The sequence below is a fragment of the Dipodomys merriami genome, unplaced genomic scaffold (assembly GCF_024711535.1).
Source record: "Dipodomys merriami isolate MVZ:Mamm:240054 unplaced genomic scaffold, mDipMer1.0.p SCAF_15, whole genome shotgun sequence".
Taxonomy (NCBI): Eukaryota; Metazoa; Chordata; class Mammalia; order Rodentia; family Heteromyidae; genus Dipodomys; species Dipodomys merriami.
In genome coordinates, this window is record NW_027202826.1 from 8936988 (window position 1) to 8964243 (window position 27256).

Sequence of the window (27256 nt, forward strand, 5' to 3'; positions counted from 1 at the left end):
TATATGACCATATAAAATGATACTAAGCAAAATGAACTTCAAGATAAGGACAAAGAGGTTTTATCTTTCTTGCTGTTGTTTTTAATGTATTTAAATTGTACTATGTGATTTTTTTTGTTTCTCTTGTATGTTCTTCCCCGTGTTTTCACTGTATTTGATGTAGGTGTCCTGCATCTTGTATATACATTTTTCTAACTTGGGGAGGGGAAGGGAAATGACAAAATGCTGAAATAAGGATACAGGTTGACCCATTGTAGCAATGAGATGTACAAGACACTGTGTTGAAAATGGACTTTACAACTTTGGGAGTTGGGAAGGGAGGAGTTGGGGAGGTAGGGAGGGAAGGGATGGTAGGGAAAAAACAAAGGAAGTGGTAACAATGCTAGATAGGAAATGGACTCATTACCTTACTTATGTAACTGTAACACCTCTTACAATAAAAATATATATATTAAAAAAAGAAAGAGCAGATAAATCAGTTTAAAAATTCTAAACAACTTTTTTTTTCTTTCTTTTTTGGTCAATTGTGGGGCCTGAACTCTGGGCGTTGGCACTGTCCCTCAGCAGTTCAGCTCAAGGCTAGCACTCTACTACTTGAACTACAATGCCACTTCCGGTTTTCTGGTGGTTTATTGGAGATAAAAGTTTCACGGATTTTCCTGCCTGGGCTGGCTTTGAACCTTGATCCTCAGATCGCAGCCTCCTGAGTAGCTAGGATTACAGGTGTGAGCCATCAGCGCCCAGCTCTAAACAACTTTTGATTGAGAAAAAAATAATCAGAGTGAATACTAAGAAAAAAAAGCTAAACAATAATGTCTATGTCAGGAGGTAGGATCTCAAAGGTATTTCTCTATTGTCTTTTCATCATTGGTAGAACAATTTTTCAGATTAAAAAAAAAACCATTTTCTTTTATATGTTTTGTTTTCCTAGTGTGAGTTTTTGGATGGTACTTTGGTGTGTATCTTTTGACAGCTCCATTAAAGGTCTATTTGTGCAGGAGAGAATTTTTTCACTACTTCTTTGATAATATCATTTGCCTTATTTTCTATCTTCAGTTTTTGAAAATAGCATTTCAGAATTGTACTTTCTAAAGGAGTCGTAGCAATTTGTTCCCTTTTTTTCCATTTGTTTTTGTATTTTATGTGTACTTCATCATTTTCTTTTGGAGTGATTTATCTTGCAAAAGTATTTTTTCAATGTCTGTTTTCTTCTTAGTTTCTCAACACTGCTTTGGTTTTGTTTGTTGTGCTGTGTCTTATTTATTTACCTGCTTGCTGTCTTAGTCACAAGGGCTCTGTGAATACTTGATGGTGCTAGAGCAGTAACTTTGTTTGGTCTTCCTGCAGGTGAGGGCCCACTTGCAAAGGGTTCCTGGGACCTTGGCAGTGTAGGAGTTCTGGCAGTGGGGTGCCAGCCCCTCCTCACACAAATGCAGCTATAACTCATTTGAAAACACAAAGCCCAAAGATCATGGGGTCTGACCTCCACCCTCATAAGCACTTCACAAAGTAGGAAGCATCAATCCAAATGGTTTATCATCAAGAGCTTTGTGAACTAATATTCTTTTGAGAAAGAACTGATTTGAAATTTTTCCTAATTATTCATTCATATATGTCAGAGAAAGGAACTTACACATTTCTAAAGAATTTGCATAATCACCCTGCTTTGGACCATTCCACTGACTTAAGATGAGCTTTTTTTTTTTAATCGTCTTATAATTTTACTGATACAGAAAAAATTTTAGAAGGAAATGCTTACCAACTGAATTCTAGCTGAGGTGATAGTAAGGATATACAGGTCTACAAACGGATAGCTAAAGATACTCCACTGAAATCAAAGAGTGTTAAAGAGGCCAAAAAAATGGGAGAAGATGTCACCTATGTAATACACAGAAACACATCCATAGCTAGTATTTGTTTTGATTATGCGTTCCTCCAGGAAGCACATGATGACTAGGAAGAAAATCCCTTTTTCAGCAATAAAAGACTAACCTGCCTTGGAATCCAAAGAATAAAGGGTAGTGTGTTTGTGTGTGTGTGTGTGTGTGTGCGTGTGTGTGTGTGCACGCACATGCACGTGTGCATGCATGCCGAAGCGCAAGGGCATGTGCATTTGTGTGCATGCATGTGTGTGAGTGTGCGTTAAAACAAAATGGTAGAGATGACCGTTGAAGTAATTGATTACTGTCTATTATAGAAATCACATTTCTGACTATACTGGCAAAAAAAATCGGTATGGGAATTAACAGACCTGAGAGCTAATTAACAAGTGTTCTTTTGAGAATGGTTCCTACATGGGCATTCTTGGTTTTAATGTTTTAGTCACTTTTATATGACCAAAATATTGGGAAATAGAAAAGCATAAACTGAAAGAGATCCCTAGTGGTTACATATCATCTCTCCTTGACCTCTGGAGAATTATTCATACTACCTGTCATGAAGGGATCTGTTTCTCACCAAAGAATGGGAGAAAACCTAAAATTATTCTCAGTAGTTCATTTCAATTACCGACAACCGTGTCTATCAGGAGACAGAAGTATTTTGGGAACAGTAAAATACTATGCAAATGTTAGTTGTTATAATTAATATTAAGACCTGTTTTCAATTCCCAGAAGGGGAAAATGACTAGACATGTTGCATCTTATAAAAACCTTGGTATCTCTGAAAACACATGATATCTTTTCTAGTTTATTTTTATACAAGCAAAACTCAAAAGTTTACTTTTCCCCAATTAGCTTTGCTTCTCAGTCTGATTTCATCCTCCCCCACTGGGCCATTATCAAATTCCCCACCACACATTTACAACAAATAGACAATTAGCACAAAGCATGTTGACCTTTCTCAACTTTTATGTTATTTATAATAATAATGATAAGAAAGACAAGCGTTTCAAGTCAATCATTTCTACTTTGTACATCCAAGTTTTTCCAATCCCTAATAATTAATATTTTTGAAACTGAAATAGGAAGTTGAAGGAATACTAGGGGTTCAATTGAGTTAGTAATTATTAAGTGAATTAAATTGCTGTAGTTCCCTTAATTTCTTAAACTCTAAAGGTGATTATGTCAGTGTCTTATTTATCACTCCATGTTTTGGAAAAATAGGTGTATACACACACAAGGAATGGAAAAGGAAGTGTGAGATATAGTTTCATAAGTTCACTTAAAATGATAGCCTGTTGTTCTTTCAATAAATATCAGAGTATAGTTGATAATTCTCTTTTATTTTGGCGCCAGAACTGAGGGTCTGGGTGTTGTCCCTAAGCTTTTGTGCTCAAGGCTAGCACCCTATCACTTTGAGCCCTAGTACCATTCCCAGCTTTTTAGTAGTTCATTGGAAATAAGAATCTCATGGGCTTTCCTGCCTGGGCTGGCTTTAACCTCCATCTTCAGGTCTTGCTTCCTGAGTTGTTAGGATTACAGGCACAAACCACTGATGCCTAGCTCCCCATTCTTTTGTAAAAATTGTGGTGAGAACACTTAACATGAGCTTTGCCCACTGAATGAAATTTTAAGTGCAGAATGCACTATCACTGACAGCAGGTGCAGCACTGTACAGTATGTATGCAGAGGTTAGAACCCTTGCTTGACTGAAACTTGATGCCAATTAATTCATAACACTTCATTTCCACCTCATCCCTCAACATCACTCTTCTGTTCTATGAATTTGACTGTTTGAGATACCTAGTGTAAGTAGAATCATATAAGTTTTTTGTTTTATTTCACTTAGCATAATGTCCTTCCATTGTATGCTTGTTGCCTTAGGTAGCAGAATTTCCTCAGATATTAAGGCTGAAAAATAGGCCATACTTTGTATAATCAGTATTGTCTCCATTCATTGATCTGTGTGTGGACATTCACCCTGTTTCCAGGCCTTAGCAATTGTGAATACTGCAGCAATTAATGTTAGAATGCTGATTTTGTTTAAATGAGATGTTTCACCAAGTTTTCTCTGATTGGAGTATCCTGCCATCATGCAATTGTTTTAAATAATGTATGGCCTCATTTGTATGATGCTTCCCAATTTCTATAACATTTTCACAAAAAATGTTTTTGATTAATATCATAATTTTTGAGGAGCTTTCTGTGTTTTATAAATGAAGCAACACAGGCTCTTCGTTGAGATCTACCTAGTACACAGATGAGCAACGGTGTTGATCAAGCTCTTCAGCCTGGATTTCCATTTCCACACAGAACCTGCATTCCATGATAGAGGAAATGGACCAGGTTTTACATTCTTCACTTATTAAATAACTTATCATAATCCTAGGATGCCATTCTTATTTGAAAACTCATCAGCATACAATTCACATAAGCATTTTTAAGTGAATGAAATATTTTGATTATCTTAAGCATTTCATTTCTTGAGAATTAGAGCTGGTGTTCAGTTCTCCTTAGGAGAGATATTTATAGATGAAAACTACCTTTTCAGACTACTGGTTTCTTTCCAAGCAAAATTTCTTTTTCCTCCTTTCTACCCCCCTCCACTCCCCCCCCCCAACTCTGGCACAAGTTTCTGCCTGTAACAGCAGGAATACAAATTATAGTCCAAAGCACTTACATAGTTGGCAGAAGTATTTTCTCTTCTGCTATAAATTTATCAAACATTTTCAAAATAGTAAATCCCTGAAAACAAGGGCTGCATTCCAAATAGGTTCCTCCTAGTTTTGCCATTTACAATGTTTTAGTTAAAAGAATCTTCAATTATCCATTGTAAAGATCCTCAATCTGAGAGTAATCACAATTTTCTAAGGGTCTGGATTGGCAGACTAATTTTCAGCCTCAGTAACTCTAGCTCTTGTTGTTTTTTGTTGTTGTTTTTGTCCCACCCACCCCCCCCCTTTGAAACTTTAGGCCAGTTTTTTACTTTGGGAAATAGTGGGAAATTGTGATCTGGTCTTTTATCTCAACCTAGGGCTATGTGTGCCATTGATGAGTGTAATCTCTTCATCAAATACAGATGATAATGATGATGATGGGGCAGATAAAGAGGGAGAGAGCTTCCAGAAGTCAGAAGATAAAATGGAGAGCGGAAACCATCATTTATAATGTCCTTCTGTGTGGGAATTCAATTAGAGGTAAAATATCGATTACGTAAGTTGATGTCACAGATAATATATTATGGGAAAGTAATTAAACATTTTCAATTTTTCATTTTTAAATATTCACAACATTCGAGCAGAATTAAAGATGAGTTATTTAGGAAGTAAATGGTGCTGATGAAGAAAAGAAGTTGAGTTGGGTATGGACAAACAGCCAAATGAGGGGGTTTTGTTTTTTTGTTTGGTTGGTTGGTTTTGGTCTTGGGGCTTGAACTCTGGGCCTGGTTGCTGTCCCTCAGCTCTTCAGCTCAAGGCTAGCACTCTACCACTTGAGCCATAGCACCACTTCCAACTTTCTGGTGGTTAATTGGAGATGAGATTCAGGGACTTTCCTGCCTGGGCTGGCTTCGAACTGTGATCCTCAGCCGTCACCCTCCTGAGTAGCTAGGATTACAGACGTAAGTCACCAGCACCCAGCTCAAATGAGTATTTTAATGTAAGTATTATTCAGCAAGCATTTATTAAGCACCTGATATTTGCTAGGGCACTCTGTTAGTATTTCTATCCCCAAAAAAACTCTCCTTTCTTGATAGCAGGGAAGAGATTTTTGTTCTCTGAAATACTTTGAGCCACTGGTCAAATGCAGAGCTATGAAAATACAACTGCAACATTATTGAGATGTATCTGAGGCTCTCCACCTGTCATATTTCTTTTTTATTTTTTAAAAAATTATTTACTTTTTAATTTTATTGTCAAGGTGAAGTACAGAGGGGTTACAGTTACATGAACAAGGTAGTGAGTACATTACTATTAACACTATTAACATAGAAAACTTGCCAGCATCATAGCGCAAATGGCTACTAGCAAATTCTTTGCGGGGGTGGCGGGAGGGGGAGGCACACTGGAGTTTTGAACTCATAGCCTCACATTTGCTAGGCTGGTGTTCTCACCACTGAGCCATGCCGCCGATCCTATGTTTTGAGATAGGTCTTGCTTTCTGCCTAGACTCAGTCCACATACGAGTCTTCCTGTCCTCGTGTGGATGACAGAGATGTGTCACCAGGCCCAGTTCTTTGTTGAGAAGGGATCTCAGGAATTTTTCTGCCCTGGATAAACTCAAACCACTATCCTCCCAATTTTAGCCTCCCAATTTTAGCCTCCCAAGTAGCTAGGATTACCGGAAGCCACTGACACCTTGCTAAAAGCATGGACTCAGTAAGACCTCTGCAGACTCTGAATGTATAGCATATGACATCTGTTTCTCATTGTACTAGGAAATATTAACCATCTGGAAATTGAACAAAAAGTAACAACAACAAAGGTTTCTGGGGTCTTGACTGTTTATCAAATGAAAAGATACTCTGGGAATTCAAACATAAGTTCAAACAATGCTTGATAAGAAATGTCCTCATTACCTTGCTCATGTGATTTTTAACCCCTCTGTACAGTATTTTCACAGTTAAAAAAAACTTATTTAAAAAAAATAAATTCAAATAAACTTTACTAAAACCACCAGGATACATAGACAGTAGTGAAGGTTTGAAAAGTTCCAATGTGTGAATACAGAAGAAGGGAATGTAAGAAATGCTCCAGGGAGAGCAGAGTCTGCTTCTAGAGGCACAAAATCAAGAAGTCTAGTGGTTGATGCAAGCTAAAGGAAGAAAGACTAATCAGATATGAAAGAAAAGCAGTCTTGTCAGCTATCATCGATAAGAAAGTGTTCGGCGTACCTACAAACATAGTCTCTGTGGGTAAGAAACAAAGAGCAGTAAAGAAAAACACACACAAATATACATAAATATACACAAGGGCTTTCCATAGCCAATTTTATGGGGGAAATATGAATTAACTAATGAACAGCCAAGTGTCCTTCTGTGGAGAAGACAGTGAGATGTATTTCACTGAGAAATGCAGGCGTCCATTCATAGCTTGCAGAGCAAAAGCAATCGGATTACCAAGCGAAGACATCAATTCAGCCTACCTTTGCGATGGAAACACGGGAGAACCAGATGAGGTCTTCTGCTTGGCAGGATCATGATTTTGTTTTATTCATCTATCCTCTCAGTACATCCTGATCATTTATCTCAATGCTTCTTGCTGCCTTTCACACTTTCAACTCCTAAGAAATCGTTACGATGCTTTTCCCCTAAGCCATCTTCCCTCTCCTGTGGTACTATCATTAAGGTGTAACATCACAGATACAGTGCTTATCACATTATGGACTGTGGATCTTGGGAGGAGGGGCTGTTATTTAAATTCCCACCCCCTCAAGACATATAACATGTCCACTGAAAACACATATTCTGTCTTGTCCCTGACAGGGGTATTTAATGATGAAGAAATCCAACTCTGTCCCCCGTGGGATTCAAAACATCATCAAGGAGAGGACAGATTTAGGCTGGACACCATGACAAATGCTGAGACAAATACTGTGCCCATAAAACTGGCTATTCATGCCAATTATGGATAAGGAAAGACTGCCTGGAAAAAGTGACACTGGAAGAGAGAGATGAAAGATGAAGAGAACTATCCAGTAAGGAAGATCATTCAGCGTTGAGAAACGGTATGTAGAAAGGCTCCGTGGCAAGAGGGAACATGGCAAGAGCAAGAGACTTGGGAAGACATGAATACTTAGAGCTACGAGAATGAGTTCTATGTGGAATGAGGCAGACAAAGGGGGCCAGGCGGTCATAGGTCACATTGAAGATTTTCATCTTTATTCCAGGAGCAAGATGAAAAACTAAAGGGGATGTAAACAGACGTCATGATGTGATCAGAATTTTAACCAGGCACTATCTATATTTCAGGCATTGAATTATGTTTAGAGAGGCTCTATGAATGAATTATGTTGGTTTAAAATTCTTCAATGTTTTTCATTCAACGGGTATTTTTTTTAAATCAGTGATTCTAGAGTAGATTTCAATTACCTGGAAAATTAAATTATAATAGCTAATTCTCACTCATGCCAAAATAAAAAGCAGGTCTTTTTTTTCTTCTACTTAAAGTTAAGCCAACTTCTTGTGACATATGGTGTAATTAAGAAAATTAGTAATGAGTATACTCAACAGATAATTACTGCACATAAACAGTGGATGGAGTGTAAATGTGGTTGAGAGACATCTACCAGACTGAAGCCTCTGAGAGATCCCTGTGGGCGCTTACACTGCACCATCCACCCTCAAATGAGCAGTGGAACCATAGTGCAAGTTGTTTCTTTTACCTACGACGCCTGCCTTCCCACCGTGTAAGAAATTCTCCTTGACAAGACCAAGCACCTGGAAGAAACGGCATCCAGCAATGGCTGGCTGTCTCCACTTTGATCCTGTAATGCCAGGGATGGAGTTTTCACTGAGGAATTGGTTGAGATTCAACCGATTTGTTATTTTTATGAATACCTTCCTCCATGGGGGCCTACATAGGTGTGGACACATCTAGCATTGCATTTTAAATTATGGGGAAAATTTTTGTGTATCTTCTATTACTTTTTTAATCTAATTTTTTCAGATGACAGTACAGTAGAGGTAGCATATGGCTTCTGAACTGTCCGGTGCCCCTAATGCTTTCTGACTGCCCAGGAAATAGGTACTAGGAAGCAAACAGCACAGAGAACCAGAGGTTTGGTTTGAACTGTTGAATTCTTTGTGTGCCAAACACGATAAATGTGTCTCTCCAGCTACTTTCAGTTTCCAAATGAAGTGAAGGTATAGCAAGTGATGCAACAACCTTCCAGAACCTTCCAGAAGATGGCAAACATAGTGCCCTGTGACATTCTGGAAAACAAGGTCTTGTTGGAAACCAGCTCTGACAACATTTACCAAAGCAAATGAGAGAAGAAGGTCGCTGAGGAGGAGGCCTGGAAGGCTGTGAGGGGTGAACAGCAGAGTCCAAGGCAAAGTTAGGATGTTGGGAATGGAAGGAAGGAAAGGCTTGGGGGGGGGCAGACAGATGCCCCAGTGTCCCCAAACCCAGCAACCTGGGGCCGGCAGCAGAATGGTCTCCCCTCAGACATCCCACCACGCCTCGCGGCCACTCACTGACTCATAGGATGTTGCAAATCGTCCAGCAATTACCATTCTGGCCTTTCCCGAAGTAAAAGTCCATGGGGTTGCTTTGGTTCTGTGCTTAGTGAGGGCCAAGCTGGCAAGAGACACCACAAAAGGTGGCAGAGGAAACTTGGCTGTTCAGAAAGTGCTCTTCCTGAAATGGGTGTGGCGCCTTAGTGTAACTAACTTTATATTATGTATATATATATATATATATATATATAATATATATATATATATATATATATATGACGAGTGTGCAGAAGGGCTCTTGGAAAGCCCTGAATCCTGCCTCATAATCTAGGGTGCTGAAAATGTTCGGGTTCCTCTCCTGGATCCTCTCTCCTTTTATGAACACCTCCCATCCTTTGCTTCTCAGCAGTGAGGCCACTGCACACAGAGGCCTGGGCCAGGCTGATCAGCTCTGGCTCCTGGCTCCAGCTCCCTGCTCTAGCCTGCCTTCCTCCCTCCACCAGGGTTATTGAGCACAGAGCTGCTGCCTTTCAATCCTGACACAACTAGAGATCGCGACCTTAGGAGCATTTAGGGAACTGTATGTACACAATAAAGCCTGGGGCCCTCAAGTATTGAAGTAAGCTTTCCTTGGTGAAGGATGTTCTCCCTCTTCCTCTCTCTTCCCCCTTTCTCTCCCTCCCTCCCTCTCTACCTATCTGTATTATATGATACATATCATAATATATAGCTTTTGTCTAAGTAATCTTTTCATTGTAAAATTTGTTTGACCACTAGTCTATCACTAAAAATGATAGTTTTTTAATAGGAGAACCTAATACTGAAGATACTCAGTAGCATCCACATGGTGAGTATTTTCTAAGTGGGCAACATTGCTCATGTTACTTTACCTTTAGAAGAGCTATTTTCTATGACAGATTAAAATGAGCAAAATGTCAGACTTCTACCTTTCTATAATGATATATAATAAAGACAAAATTCCATGGCTATTACCGTCTTGAGAAAGTCATCTCTACAGAGCAGCACAGTGCATGCAGATCCAGAATTTATTCCCAATCCCCCAATAGGATGGAATTATCTACTTATTTCACCTCCCTAGATTTTAAGGTTTATATTGAAGCTATGCTTAATACCCTCATGAGCAAATGAGCAAAGGTCCATTTGTTCTTTTTTTAAAATGGTGAATGGAGGGAGACATAAAGAAAATTAATTATCTTTGTTTGTTTCCAAAAGCTAAAGAGTTGTCTTTCCTGTTGCCTGGGGTTTGGGCATCCTGTTTGTAATAACAGCCTTATAAAAAAATGAAGTTCATAAAATCACCTCTTACAAAGTAGTATTTCTATTGCAATATCCCATTACACTTATGAATCTATGTGCCCTCAATATATTTTTCAATATTCTTTCACAGTACCTCCTTCCCACAATGTTTTCAAATGTCATTTTCATAATATTTTAGAGTATTTTAAAACAAGATACAGATTTCTGCTCATTACAGTTCTGCTAGAGAAGGCATAGTTTAATAGTTTAATTAGTTTAATAGTTAAAATATGTTTATATTTTTATACACACGGTGGTCATGGACAAAGTTCTGTAAAAGTTTTTTCTAAAGCAAGTCTATTTTAGCTAGCATATTCTGATGTTTACAATGAGGTAAGTCTTCTTATGTGACTTTTGTATTAGCTAATTTATATTTTGAGATGGAAATTTGTTTGGCAGCTCTAATACGGTAATCATATTATGTAGAAAAATTAACTTATTGATCCAAAATTCCACCGAAAGAGAAGAAAAACAAAGGAATTCCTGAGCTGTTTTTAAAATTAAATGAATGGTACTAGTTTGACTGAAGATCCATTTTATTAAGTGGAAAAGGTAATTATGTTTACTAGGAAGCAAAATAAAAATGACTAAGAATTATTGGGCTTTTTTTTTCCTTTCTGGATGAGAGTTCACTGTGTTGTAAGGGTTGGCATGAAACTTTTGGGTTCAATACAACCTCCTGCCTCTGTTTTCTGAGTGGCTGAGACTACACATGCACACTACTATACCTGGTAATCATTAAACATGTTTCAATTAGGTCCTATGTTGCATTGCTTAAACATTTTTCATTATGTAATCTACACATTACATTTTCAAAATTTTCATTTTACTGATTAAAAAAATTACTAGTGCTAGGGAAAATAAATAATTCGTTTCAAGATGCACAACTCTTAGTAACAGACTTGGCTTTGAGCCAGATTGTTCTGTTGTTCTAGTCCAGAACTGAAGGCCTGCATTTAGCCATATTTGCTTTTATGAATACAGTAGGTCCCTTTATCCATAATTTCACATTCCAAGGTTTTGGTTACCTATGGGCAACCACTGTCCAAAAAGAATGGAAAATTCCAGAAATAAACAATCCATAAAGTTAATTAGACATTGCTCTGAACAGCATCATGAAATCTCCTGGAGGACCTAAGGTTCCAACCCAGGGCGTGAATCATTCCTTAGCTCAGGTATCCAATTTGTATATGCTATGCCTTCCCCCTGCCTCCAACCCTAGTCACTTAGAAGTCATCCTGTGACCTTTAAGACTGCCTTACAGTTCTTGCATTGAGGGTTTGGTGTGGCAATGTCAGGTATTCCGTAGATATCTTAGAATGTATTCCCTGTAGGAAAGGGGTAGGGATGCTTCATGTAATTAAGTTATACTGTGTACTATCATAAATGTCTTCAGATCAACTTTATGTATCTTAATACATACAACAATTACAAAGTTAGCCAACCACCCTTGGCTCATGCCTGTAATTCTAGGCACTTGGGAGATAGAGGTTAGAAGGATCAAGGTTCCATAGTTCAGGGTACACCTGGGCCAAAAGCTCATGAGAACCAAGAGCTGGGTGGGCTGAAAGGTGTCCATCATGTCAACTACACAGGAGGCTGAGATCATGGAGACAGGGGTTCTATGCCAGAGATGTGCAAGAGATTCTCATCTCAGCAGGAAAAGCCACTTGTAGAAATCGGAGGATCATGATCTAGGCTGGTGCAGGTTGAAAGCAAGACACTATCACAAAAATAACCAGATGGTGTGGCTCAAATGGTAGAGCGTGGCTAAATCCCTGAATGCAACCTCAGTACCACCAAAGAGAAAAATGGCATAGTTCATATGGAGCTATGATTCCTCAGTCACCCACTGTCATCTCATAGAATAGAATGGGGAAGCAGTGCAAATGGCCAGATTCGACCGTGAAGAAGCTTGTTTGTTAGTTTTATCTGGGGTTCTGTAGAAAAACAGAAAATAGAAACTTAGATCCTCCTGAGCCTAGGAAATTATTCAAAAGTACAACACAAAAATATGACCAAGAAGGTTTTCTCAATTGGAATATTAAAGTATAATATCTTATTTATTTGTTTTTATATTATTGTTAAAAATTTTTGGTGGTGAAAAAGATGTGTATATTTAGACCACCTTTCCACAAGCATCTGGCTTTTACAGTTGTCTCCTAACACCTTTTTTAAGTTAATGTGCATTTAGGAAACTTAAAGCCTGTATTCATTTGCCGGAGTATCAGACTGAAGCAGCAGTGTCACGTTTCTCATAACCAAGTGTATTAATTGGGAACCTGTAATAGACCTGTATGGGAGCTACTGAAGACACAAAGATGAATTCGGAATAGATCCCATGTTCCAAAGCTAATGAAAAACACAGGGGGCTGTTGTGTATAGATCTAGAGTATAATTTAAAAATTGAAGAACCAGGGGAACGCAGAGGATGTGTTTATGCATTTCCTACAGTGGAGCCATTAGACGTAGTCCCTGGATGTGAAAGCCTCTTACTCAATGAAGAAGGTGGGATTTTTCTGAAAGAGGGACATGTTCAGACATGTCCAGTGCAAGTTAAAAGTTAAAAGTTAAAAGAAACGAAGTGACAGAGAGAAGGAAAAAGTGGCGAGGTCACACTGTGAAAGGGCCTTGAACTTGATTCTCAAAACCAGAGGTTCTAACATCTCCTTTTGTACATTTCCATTAGCAAGAGCACCCATGCCCTGAGTTTACATGTATTTAAGTGTAGGTGAGCACAAGTACACATTATAAAATGCACTAAAAGTACAAACTTCAAACTATGAGATAAAAGATAACAGCCAGTAGAGGTGCTAAGATTTTTCTCCTCCTGCTCTTGGCTTATGAGTATCTGTTTTAGAAATTACTTAATGGTGAGCTGAAAGAGATGTGCAAACTGGGAATACTGCAATCCATTTTGCTTTTTGTTAGAAGACTAACTCTGGGTTGATAAACCAGAATAAGAATGCAAATGACAAGACTCTGACATTCTACCTACCCATCAGACATGGCTACCCAGTCACTGTTCCTAGGGGCAGCTTACCATTTCTAAGTGCAGTCGCTCTTTAAGGCAAGTGAAACCTGCAAATGATTAAAAATTACGAGCAGTATATCAACCACATAGTAAGCATTTTATGTGGGCCATGAACAGGTGTTCCATTAATTTAGCCTCCCCATCTCTCTACATTTGTGAAATATTTAAAAGTAAGAATATAGCTTACTTTCATGCTCATATTGTTAAATCAACATCATGAGCTAATAGAAGATTTTGATGTCTATAATTATTAAACATTAAATTCCCCTTACAGCAACTGAGCAGTTTCGTTCAATTTGGTGAGTTGTTGACATGTGAGAAATTTTTACCTTAAAATGACTAAACATTTCATACATCTGCAGATAGGTGCAAACTTTCTATCAGCTCTCCTCTTCTGTTACAAAATTAATGAGTTTTCCGTGAAGCTATAACAAAGAATTTTCCTCCAGGCACGTTATAAAAACATTTCTAGCTCTCTTATGAATGCAATGTCTTGCTTGAGAGCCAATGATTTGAAATATGCACATTTTTTTTGAAGACGGCAAATGCCACACAAAAGGACTCTTTTGATTTTTCTCATTTTTTAAAACCCTGATTTTATCCCTGCCTATCTGATCATGTCTTCCTAAGGGAAAAACAGAGCACCAATTAATGATTAAATTCTGAGTAGTGTGCTGACTTTATCTGACTCCTGAAGAATATGGAGTCCCAATATATCCTGAATATCACTAAAGGACTCAATCGATGCTACTGTATCTTCTTCATAAAGGATGATTTTATCTAAAATGGATTCCTCAAATTATACTGGAAGTGAAGGATTTGCTTCTACTATGACAGCTTTCCGATAGATAATCATGCTGAAGTCTGAATTTCAGGCTCTGATTCACGGTACATTCATCTTAGTTTCACTATAGGAAAAAGCCATTTTGGAAAGGTGAGCTATGAGCCTGTGACAATGCAGAGAGCCATATATTCATGAAATAAATAATCAGTGATGCATTCGGAGCTTGACTATTATGTTCCTTATGATGCTTTCATTTTTACCTTTCCCATTTCCCTTGCTAAGAGCCGCCATGAGAATGTTCTATCTTTTATAGCTACCTTCCCATAGTATATCTACTTGTGTCATTAATCTCTGTAAATGAAACACATAACAATCCAAAAGAAGAGATGCTTTCAAAAACTAAAGACTATTTCTCAATCATCCTCCTTAAGAATTTTGAATCTCATATGCATAGAACAACAGTCAGAAAAATTTAAATGAAACAAATGGAGCTCACAGGACAATGAGAAACACGGAGGGAATGAAAGTAGCATAATTAATTATGGGAGCGAGAATCAAAACTCTGATTTGTAGATTCCTGGAAGGAAATGTTCATTAGGGCTTATATGCAAAACGACCCCTTGAAACCCTCGCTGTGTGGAAGGCTGGGTCCATACCTGGTGGTACTATTGGGAGGTGATGGAAACATTGGGACATGAGTCCAGTTGGAGACAGAGGTTCATGGCAGAATCCCCTCCAGGAAAGCAATTGATTTGTCTCTGCTTCCTGGTAGCCAGGAGATGAACTGGTTCACCACCAATTCTGCACCATGATGTTCAGCCTCACCATGGGCCCAGAAATATGGAGCCAGGTAACCACAGACTAGAACCTCTGAACCTCAGACCTCCCCACCCCCAAAAATCCCCCCTCCATTCAGTCATTTATCTTAGATATTTTGTGACAGTGACAAAACAGAAACCCCAAACTGATAGAATAATGGGCATCAAATCTAATAAAAACTGTATTCGGGGCTGGGGTTGTAACTCAATGGCAGAGACCTTGCTTAGAATGCGCCAAAGCCCTGGACTGGATCCTCAAAATTGGGGGTGGGGGTAAAGAGTGTATTATACTACAGCTTCAACTATCTGTATATTTCCTTTCCTATTTCTTATTTTTTCTGCTTAGATTTTCCATGTAGTGTTTGTAGTTGAAAATAAATTCCCTTCATGTGACTGCTAAGGTGTCGATTATGGGGTAAAAGAAATGGATAATCTGATTTAAAATGCCATCATGTTACATTTTCATATTTTAAAATGTGCAGAGAGAAGGAGAGCCTTGAACATTTGAAGTTTCGAGGCTACCAAGAAAAATTACATCCCAATCATTGGCTTGTGAAGAGAATTCAATCACCATTTCTTGCTCATCAGTCTTTGTAATTGATGATACCACTGGATTAAAGTGTCTACCAGGACCTGACTGGAATTTTGAACAAGACTTAGGGACATAATTCTTTAAACCTCAGGTTCAACTGCTCAAAGAGAAAAATAAAAGGCCAATCTTTATCTAGTTATCTGTTCATGAGCTCATTATTTCTGTCACTATCATTATCATGGGCACTATCTTTTTTAATTCTTTGCATAATTCACAAAATAAATGCAAATATTCACAAAGAAGACAGCAGAAGCTTGAGGTCCAACCATACCAGTTGTTTGTCATTTGGCTTTGTGGGTTTTGCATTTTTAGTGTTTTTCTAATTTTCCAGTGTAACTACAATATCTACAAGCAAGTATAATATAAAGATTATAGGGGCATATTTTCATAAATTCATCTATTTAGGTTTGAAGAGCCAGGTAGTAAGATTAATACAAAACTCCATTTCAGTCTAAAAAAGGCTGGACTAGGTAAAAGCTTGCTAATCCTGGACAAGATAAAATCTTCCTAATCAGATGACTGGATTCATACACACGTGATTGATACCAGACAGCTGTCTTCTCTCTGTTTCTATCTCTGTCTCTCTGGTCTGCTTTTTTATAAGGCACACATTTAATGACCTATTTAAAATATTTTGAAATAATGGGTTGAGAAACCAGCATTTTAAGTCTGCTGCCTCTTTACGATTTACTGTTCTCAAGGGACCTGGCCGTACCCATTTCTAAGAGGGTTAAATAAGATTACCTAAGTAAATGCAGGTAAACAATTTGTCACAGTGCTTTGCAGAGAATCACTCAACACAATAAGTTGTAAAATGGTTTTTCCAAAACAAATCTGTGGTCACTAACCAGATGTCGATTTGCTTTAGCTTTAAAGAATTATAAATTGAAGCCAAGGGCCAGTGACTCACGTTTGTAATCCTAGCTACTCAGGAAGTTGAGATTTGAGATTTGAGGATCAAAGTTTAAAGCCATTCTGGGCAGTAAAGTCCATGAGACTCGTCTCTCAAATTAACCACCAAAAATTTTTAAAAAAAATCTGGAGTGAAGCCTTGGCTCAAGTGGCAGAGAAGAAGCCTTGGGCAAAAAAACTCTAGGACAATGCCCAGGCCCTGAATTCAAGCCCAGGATTTGGCATGCACACAAAAAAAGTTAAACTCAAACTCTATTCACCAGGTCATTTTTGAATAATATGCTGCAGAACAGGTCTAAGTATGTTCTAACAATGGTTGTTACTACTGTGGCATGCAAGTTGTACTTTAGGCAGCAATTCATTTAAAAATAGAATAGTTGTCTTTGCTTCTCCTTTACCCATGACACTGCAGAAATGTCTAGCTGCTAGTATAAAATTCTTCTCCCGTCCAGCTCTTTCCATATTTTCTTTACATGTTCACAATCTTTTTTTGTCCATGCTGGGGCTTGAACTCAGAGCTTGGGCACTGTCCCTGAGCATTTTTGCTTAAGGCTAGCATTCTACCACTTTGAGCCACAGCACCACTTTTGGTGTTCTGGTGGTTAATTGGAGATAAGAGTCTCATGGATTTTCCTGCCCTGGCTGGCTTTGAACTGTGATCCTCAGATCTCAGCCTCCAGAGTAGCTAGTATTACAGGCGAGAGCCATGGATACCCGGCTTGTTCACAATCTTTAATATGTCTCCACTAAACAGACAGTCAGATGGATGAAAAAATATATTATCATGAACATTACCAGTATCAGATAGTACCAAAATAGTATATGTATGGCATATTTTAAATTCACCCATCCTGAGAGTCCCATTACATTGTGACTAGACAGAAATCCACTCCTCAATAGACAGTTGATATATTTGGTTCTTTTTCATCTCTACTTTCTTTCAGGTCCTTGCTACTTTCTGCCATATTGTGCTTGCTCTATCTCAATTTTCCCTTAAGGAAGCTGAGGTGGAATAGGTTATGTTTTGCTCAGACTGCTCTGCCAAGTGATACTGAAAAAAAAGGAAGCATCTCAGACTACCAAACAAAAACAAAAGGCCAGTAGAAAACTGGATACCTGGATATGGATGTATGAAAACAAGTGTGCGATGATGATGTTCATGTAAATGTTCCAATCCATGAGGAAAGAAAACAAGGCTAAAACCTTTGGAGGAGCTCTATTGTTTGCATCAAGATACAAAGGTAGATTTTTAAAAATAATGTATGTTGTACAAGCTGCTGTCAATGCATTGATTAAATAACACCCATAACCCAGGTGTTGGCTTATTAAATGAAATCTGGAAGCCAATACATTTTAAAAAAATAAATTCATTACATTATATTCTCCCAATAAACAACAATAAGAGCTAAATAAATCATAATATGGTTGATTTTAAGTCTAAAAGTATAGGCTTCTAGAAAAAAATAGCTATTCTTCAAATTTTAAGAGCTTGAAGGAAATAAGACCACTGTGGTTTGAATACAAGATCTACTTCTTTAAACTAGTATTAATTTTAAAGGAATTTAAAATCTTCTATGCCCTCTAGGTATACTTATTTAACAGGATAATTTATTCTTATATTATATAATCAAAACAGGATTCAAGCAAACTATATTTGAACTGAGATTAACATAATGACATACCTTTAATAGAAAAATCTTATCATCTCCCTACAATTATCAAATGTTCTAATTTAACTGACAGTCAGACAATACAGAGGACAATTATAAAAACTCCATGGTATTGTGAAAACATTCTTACTTGATTATGCTGTAATATTGGGGGAGGGGGAGTCCCCCATTATATGCTAAGGATATTAAATTCAGAGTACACAAAGTTAGGTTGCTCCAGCCCAAGACACCTCCACTTTCAACGGAGAGGAATGAGGGTAGGACACTGGTGGCTCACACCTGTAATCCTGGCTACTCAGGTAGCTAAGATCTGAGGACTGGTGTTCAAGGCCAGCCATAGCAGACAAACCTGAGAGACTCTGATCTCCAAAGAACTAGCAAAAAGCGAGAAATGTAAGTGTGGTTCAAGCCGTAGAGTGCCCGCCTCCGTGCAAAAGCTAAGTGAATCTGCAAGGTACTGGCATGCACGCGCGCGTGCGCACACACACACACACACACACACACACACACACACACACACAGAATAGTCAAAGGATAAAACCAAGAGCCAATTTTAAGCTTGCAGAAATTAAAAATAAAGGCTAGTACACATAAACAAACATGCTACTTTGTACTTTGTCCAGAGAAATTAGTTTGAATAAACAGGTAGGATGGTTGAGGAAAGGGTATAAATAGGTGAAGAGGACCTGAACTGGAATCCTCTTTCACAGTTATCATTAACTGAGCAAATGAACCCTCAGATCTTCCATTAGAATGATAGTTTACTATCATGTCTTCTAAAAATAAAAAGTGTCATTTAATATCACTTCCAAATCCTAAGTCTTCCATAGCTGTGAATAGTTTCCTAAAATGCTAGAAGAAAACATGGCAAAAAAATAAGCACTTAACTTAGAGAGAATGAATCTCCAGGTAATAATTTTCTTATTTTCCAATTATACTTATTTTCTTTTTCTTTTTTCCTTTCTTGTGTTAGTCCTGAAGCTTGAACTTGGCTCTTAGGCATTCCCTTAGCTTTTTGATCAAGTCTGATGCTCTGCCACTTGAGTCACACCTCCACTTCCAGCTTTTTGCTGATTCATCAGCAATGAGTCTCACAAACTTTCCTGTCCAGCCAGCTTCTAACTACGATCCTCAGATCTCAAGTCCTCTGAGTAAAGGATTACAGGTTTGAGCCACCAGTGTTTGGCTGTACAAATTCTCTCAATCCACCTTTGTATTAGATTTATGTATGAAAATTCTAATGAATTGATCACCGTAATGATCACCATACAATGAAGTCAGGCCTAACTCCTTACTAAACAAATACACTATTGTTAACTATGATCATTATAATGGAAGAGGCTTTGCCACGCCTACTCTGAATGTGTGAAGAGGGAATGAATTAAAGATACCCTGCCTGGTGAAGATCTCTATACCTGGACACCTGCCCCTCTCTAAAACACTTACTTGCCCTTCTACTCAACACTGCTCAGTAGAGCACTCAATGTGCTACCGTCACATGACTCCTCACTTTATCTTTCATTGTAGTTAATTATGTATAGGCATTTATTTCTCCAGCTGAAATCAAAGCCATGTGAGCCAGACGATATTTTATTTACTTTTTCTTCTTCATGTCTGTCACAGCTTATTGAACACAAGACACTCAATGAATATTTAACAAGTGAATAAACAATACTCCTGTCTCATTTTGGATTTTTGTCTCCATAATGGTGAACTTATATTTTATTTATCAAATTAAGCATCAAATGCTAAAGAGTTGTGCTATAATCTGATATGAGCTACATTGTATTAGAGTTCTCTGAGTTTGGAGAAATTCCGGCACAGTAAACAAAAATAATGCTAATGCATTAATGATAAAGTATTTACAATAGAGTGGCTTAACTGCTATAGTGATAATTCAGAGTTTTTTATATAACAAATAGTTAATGTATAAGTACTATGCACTGAGAATTGTACTGGTAAACAAAAGTGATTAAAATTTATATATTTTCCAAGAGGCTGTAAAACTATCAGAGAAAGAAAATTTTCAAATACATTTTTCTGTCTATAATGCAATTTTAAGTGCACAACCATTTTACATGTTGTTGAAAATGAAATTATAAAAATGTCTCTTCTTATTTCTCTTCATTGGAAATGCTATATTTAATTTTCATATGAAGAATAGTTTTTACTATGACTTCATACATCAGAATATTTATGTCATTAAGGTAAATTCATCAAAAAAGAATATAAAATATAGGTTCAATTTCAAAATTCATAACACAATAGTCAATTATATTATTCAGTTTATATTTATATGTTGAATTTACATTAATATAACATTTCTGTTATAACTGACTACATGTACATATATATTACAGAAAAATACACACAGTCAGAATTACATCTCAAGTCCCTATCTTTTATGGTTAAATTAGAAATACACATAAAAGTAGTTATAATCTTTTTTTAATTGAAGGCAGGGAACTAGCAGACAAGTCAATGAGATTATTATCTCCAATTAACCAGCAGGAGCATTATAACTCAAGAGGTAGAGCATCAGCCTTGAGCAAAAAAGCCAAGCACCAGCATGAAGCTCTGAGTTCAAGCCCCATGACCAGTACATGCTGTGTGTGCATGCACACACACACACACACACTAATATACACACACATATAACACACACATGCATACACAGATATACACACCCCAAAAAGAAAAATATGAAAATTGAGCCACACAAAGATAGTAAATAAAATTCACCTTTATCACATAATAGAGACTTGCGTTGAATGCTCTTGTGCTGATTAATGTAACTATGTGGATATATTGTACAGACTGTGCTAGTCTGTAATTTACTCATGAGTAATATTTTTCATATTTTCTTATGAGTGCCATTTCATTTATGAATCCTTATCTAACAGTGTAAATTTGCATTGTTTCACTATTACTGTAACTAAAATACTGTGATTACCATCCTTATAGAAAATATATTTGTATAATTATGTTACTGCAAATCATACTGGTTTCTGAATTCTGAACAAATGAAAAATAATTTAATACTGCCTTGGTGACTCAAGATTGTCTCTACAAAAATACATCCCCATATTCCTTGCAGATTAAAATAGTAACTTTTTGGTCCAAGGTCCAATGTCTGAGCTGAAATCCTGGTTGTGTGGCTCAAGCAGTAGAACACCAGCCATAAGTTTAAAAGACAAACAAGAGTTCAAGGTCCTGAGTTCAAGCACCAATGCTAGCAAGAAAACAAAAAGAAAGAAGTCCAAAAATATAGTAGAACCAGTAATATCTATGTCAGATTCATCCAACATCTATTGGACTTATCCTGTTTTATTCCAAGCTCCATCACTTAAAAGAAATGAGAGAATCTGAAAAAAATCTTTTAGAGAGAAGTTCTAAAGCTACCGCAAATTGTAAGGACAGTGTCTATGGAACATTTTCAATGGTCCATTTTAGAAAAGAGCAATAGTAATCCACATGTAGTTTTAATTTTGTGACTTTTGAAACAGTTACACCTGCAAGAAAGGATATATAAGAAAGCTATATGCTTTACTTCTGTTGCCAGGCAGGAAATTCACAGAAGATCACACACACACACAAAAACCCCACACCTGACTGTCAAGGACAGTTTTGTCTTTTAAAGGCAGACTCAAATCTCTTCTGGCTAATACTCATCAAACTTTGCCTAAAAGTCAGTGAAACATAAAGATACTTTATACTTGTAAAGTGAGTAACAAAGTAGTGATTAGGCCAGGAAATCAGTGATTACATCATTTAAGTAACCATATGTTACTTAAATGGTATTTATTATTATAACGAGTGTTGTGATATATGGGAAAGAAGTCAGAGAACTAGAAGTCTTTTCTCATTACTTGGGATCTGAACTAATTAGAAATCTTACAGTAATACAATAATATCATTTCAGTTGAAGTGGACTATTGGTTTGAGAAGGTAATTTAATCATTTATTCATATTCCCTAAATGATTTTCTTGAAAGATAATGGCTAACCTAACCCTTCAAGGTATCTCCATTAGAATCCCAAGAGTTCTAGGGCTAAACAGCTTCCTTTGCATACATGGCAGTTTCCAGGTTGAAAATTCAACAAGGTCACAAAAGCTTAATGAAATATAGAAAGAAGGTCAGCAGTTTGGGGATAGACCTCAGGGCTATCCTAGGAGTTTGAGGTCAGATGATTGATAGAGAAAAAGAAACCAAAGATTTGCCTTCTGAACACGAGTTTCACAAGGTATATCTCTGGAAAAATATTTGGGTATAATTATTTTGATCTAAGATTTTGACATTACTACGTAAGAGAACTTCTTTATGTTCAGTAAGTCAGTTGAATTTATAACGCATGAGACATTCCAGTTGCATTCAAACCATGGCTCTAGGAGCACAGAATGCAAAAGTGTGGATCTACCAGGAGAAATTTGAGAGAATACATAGACCTAGGATTAGATAATTTGGTCACCACCCCCAGCATTACAGACCATTCATAAGTCTAACTACTGCTCAGTTTGTGCTGATGAAACATCTCTGCAGCCATAGAGTGAAATCAATAAACAAGACTGCTTACATTGTGGAATATTAATATTGCCGCATATAAATTCTTAGAGTTATCTTCCCTAAACTGCTAATAGTAAAGGAGTTAGTTTCAATAAGCAATTCTATAATAAATTCCTTTTTTTTTCAAGGCAAATACTTCACCTCTCTTGTCCATCAATATCATAACAATTATAATTCAAAAAGATGCCAGCTCTGGCCAGTTACCCAACAAAGGTGGTAAGATCAGCTTTCAGAGTCTGAGAGCAGAATCCTCATGTTATGACATAATGACAACAGAATATTTCTTTTTTTAAATTTGTTTTACCCTAACAAAGTATTTGCAAATAGAGAATAAAAAACAAATCTAAATCTTTAGAATGAAATAGATCTTGTTCTGGGACTCTGTTTTTCCAAACTTGATCTGCATGTAACAATGGGCTAATTTGCATTTTCTATAATTTCATACGAAAGGAATCACACAGGAGGTAGTGTCTTTTGCCTTGTTTCTTTCTCTTGGAATAATGGTCCATGTTGTTGGATGTATCAAACAATATCAATTTCCTTTCCTTTCACGTTGTTAAAGATTTGACATGAATGTATCAAGGTATATTTTTATTCATTTATGTGTAGATGGTCATTTGAACTGTTTCTAGTTTGGGTCTGTTCTAAGAAAAGTGATTCTATAAATAGGCACAAGCAAACTTTAAATGGGCACATGCTTTCTTTTCTCTTGGATAGATAACAGTGGGATGGCTGCATTTATATGATAGATGTAAGTTTAACTTTTTAAGAAGGGTCAATTCTTTAGCAAAGTATACCTAATACATATATAAGTATGCATTAAATATAACACTATAGCATATATAATTAGATTAATTAAAGTCAGATTATGTTCAGCATTAATGAAGCTGTGGAGCACATGTAACTCTTACCTTTGCCGGTGGAGAACCTGGAATGTTGGGATCACTTTAGAAAACAGGATAGCCAAAAGAAATGCAAGCCTGTATTTATGCATAGATCTGTGCATGAATGCAGTGTGTTAGATGCAATAATCCTACTGTGGAAACAGCATAAAAGCCCACAGACAGGTAAATGAATACTCTCTGCTTCCACTCTCACCATGAAAGCATCACAATATGAAATAGCCACTCTTACAGCTGTACATGTAAGACTTAAGAAGTCAAAGAAACACTCCCTTCAGGGAGGGTAAATACATAACTCCTCACAATCTAAGTATAATTTCATCTTTGCACCACAGAACTGAAGTCTAGCATCTTACCTATGTACTTGTAGCCTTCCTCTCCATCTACGATGGGTCTGAGCCAAGTTGACTTAAGTTGTACGTTTTGACGTACATGAGCCCCAAGAGGAGGGTAGAGTGTAAATAGCATTTCAATTACTTGGGACTTCTGGATTATTTCAGAATGTTTCCTTGACTTATCTGTGAACAGAAAAAAAGAAGGAGCATTTGAAAATGTTAAGTTCCAGATAATTTACAGATTGTTTTACTGTTTTTAAAGAGTTAACTTAAAAGCAAACTAACGATTTGAATACTGAGCATTATTAAGCACGAATTTTCTTTCATTGGTTATTTTAGTCAAGGATCTTTATTGGACACATAATTCCTTGCAAAAATGAAGGAGTCAGAGCTTTCCTGGCATCATCTTTCAGTACTGTTATTTGAAAATGACGTTTATGAAATCTATAGAAAAAATGAAAACAATCAATGAACAGAAGTCATGCCATCTACCCTATAAAGAGCAGCATATATTCACATTTTATAGTCTATATTCTTAATTATCATTAAACAATGGAAGCAGATTAATGACAAAACATGTTGAGTAAATGTAAAGTGTTTTAAATAGAAACCACTGAAAGAATGAATATTCATAGGCTAATTCTTTAATGTAAAAAAATGCCAGAAGTAACTTTTTAAATTTGTCAAATATTTACAAAACAGTTATTAGGAGCAAATATTACACTAGATGCTTTAAAATGTTATCATTTAATTTCCATAACACATATACGAGATAAATCCTGTTATTATTTATTTTATCTGAAGAAACGAAGACTGAAGAAATTAAGGAACTTGCCTAAATCTCAGTTTGTCAATGAAGCAGGTCAGATTCAGTTCAGCTTGGTTGTAAACAGAACTTTGTCAGTTGAACCTAAGTCACATTAACTAGTAGATGAGAAAACTGGAATCTAAAAAAGGATCTAAAGATTGGAAAACTAAAATGTCTATGTGTGACTGCTGGCCCACCAGTTTGTAATTACAGTTTCAGGTTGAGGTGTGTCCTAAAACTTCCTACAACAATCTCCTGAACTACAAAGTAAGTCTATGTAGAAAATTCAAAAAGGGAGATGCTAAAATAACCTCTGCTCAACACCTTGGTGTATTTTTCTTCCTTCCTTTCTTTTTTTTTTTCTTTTTGACGATTTTTATTGTTAAGTTACATGAGCAAGGTAATGAGCACATTTTCTATTGAACATTGTTGCCTTCATTTTCTTAAACATCATGTTTTTTTTTTCCTGGTAAAGTAAGTACAAGGATGTTTTAACACAGTATCTGTTGGTGCCAGTAAGCCAACTATCAATCTGTAATCCAACAGTAAAAGACATTCTTCGCAGTCCTGTTTTGAAGATGAGAAACTTTCATCCTTTGTTCCCTGACACAGCGTTCAGTATTAAACACAGAGGGCAATGGAGACAGTCAGAGCAGAAGAGGTGTCTTCCTGCCTCCAGAACTTCTTCCCATGGGTTCCTGCAGTACATGTTACCAGCCATGTTGGGTTGTTTGCCTAACAACAATGGGGCAACCTCCTCTTCTGGTCACTGGGTTGTTTCTGGACAAATCATTGGTGTACCACCAACAATCTCAATCTCTACAAGATTTTTTAAAAATCTAAAAATGTCTAAATTTCTACAATTTCTAAATTTCTACAAAAACGTCCTTGCTCAGTCCCACAGTGTGATATCTCTCTGTGGACAGTCTTCCACCAGAGCCCCCAAAAGCGGATGCCCGTGAGATCCACTCGTGTGCCTCCTCAGTAAACTCCTGGGTCATTTGCTGGACCCCAGAGCTCACCTTCTCCTAGGTCATGCGGGCACCAGGGTGGGGTGAGCGGCCATTGCTACTCATCCGAGTCTGCGCTTCTCAATTCCTCACAGATCTCTTCCCTCTTGAGTAGATAATCACAGCTATTCCACTCCCTGTGATAGTTCATAATTCTTCAACTTAAGACTCTTCTTGTTCAAATTCAAATTACTTTGTACTTTCTGCTAATTGGACTCTAATTCATATGGACAGGTTTGAATCCTAATGCTTGAACCACTTTTAATAAGCTTTGAAACATTAAACAAATCAACTTATCTCTAAGTGATCACAATGACTTATTGTTAAGATTAACGGATATAAGACACATAAAATACTTTACATAGCACCACGCCTTTATATAAGTACTAGATAAGGAAATTACTACTTTTCATTGAGTATTAATAATAACTATAAATGTTGGGGACAAATATGTTATTGTATATAGAAAATTGAATACTACATCCTATTAAAAGTTACATCCAATTTAACAGTGATATTCATAAGACACTATATTGAAAATGAACTTTACAATTTTTAGGAGGGTGGGAATCGGAGGGAGGGAAAGTAGGAGAAAAACGAGAGAAGAGGTAACAATGCTAAACAATAAATGTACCGATTACCTTACTTATGTGACTGTAACCCCTCTGTACATCACCATGACACCAAAATAAAATTAAAAATAATAAAATAAATAAAGGCTACATAACAAAAAATTCCCCAAACAAAACCATCCTCACATGTCAGTTATGCAGGTATTACATGTATCACCATTCTATCATTATAAATCTTCCTCTCTTGTACGCCAGCAGGAAGGAAGAAAGTAAGGATTGCTGCAAAGCTGGGGTAAGCTACACTGCACTTCACTCTTGGCCCCAGTCAGACTTCTTCAAGGAACTGACCAGCAAAGCTCCTTGGGGTTGGACAACTCTCCCGGTTGTAAAGGAAACCAGGACTAGAGATTGCATCACAAGAACGCACGCGGCAAACCAACACAGTACCCCAGATCGGCACAAAGAGCAGACCAGAAGCTTCTCTTTGAAATCACAGGAAAAACCATGAATCGTTCCAGCTGCTTACAATGAAAGCATGGGATAGCACAGGGAGCTTCTCTCCTCCCTGGAGCTTGAATTTTCCTAGTTCCTTTAGCTTAAACGTGATGTTTGGTAACTTTAGCTGATAGGATTATGCTTATTAGTTTCAATAGACTATTTCATTTTCCATCTAGGAAAATGCTTCAATTACAGGCAAATAAAAATACTTTCACTAAAATCTAAGTTATAGTGAATGTACAATTGCCACTTATATTTTACTGGTTTTCTCTCACTGGCTAAATTTAATCATATCCAGGGGTGCATACATATATTCCTAATAGTGTATGTGTGTGTGCGTGTGTGCGTGTGTGTGTGTGCGCGTGTGTGTGTGTGTGTGTGTG

The 27256-nt window shown here is 37.0% G+C and overlaps 1 protein-coding gene across 5 annotated transcripts in view; it reads right to left on the bottom strand.

Annotated features, from left to right (window-relative positions):
- Positions 1-27256, bottom strand: part of Iqcm (IQ motif containing M) — a 273787-nt gene that overhangs the window by 14614 nt on the left and 231917 nt on the right. For all 5 annotated transcript variants that reach the window (XM_070022187.1, XM_070022183.1, XM_070022185.1 and 2 more), the window contains one exon: positions 24007-24168. In XM_070022187.1, the coding sequence (XP_069878288.1) occupies positions 24007-24168 (162 nt within the window). The remainder of the gene's footprint in view (positions 1-24006; positions 24169-27256) is intronic.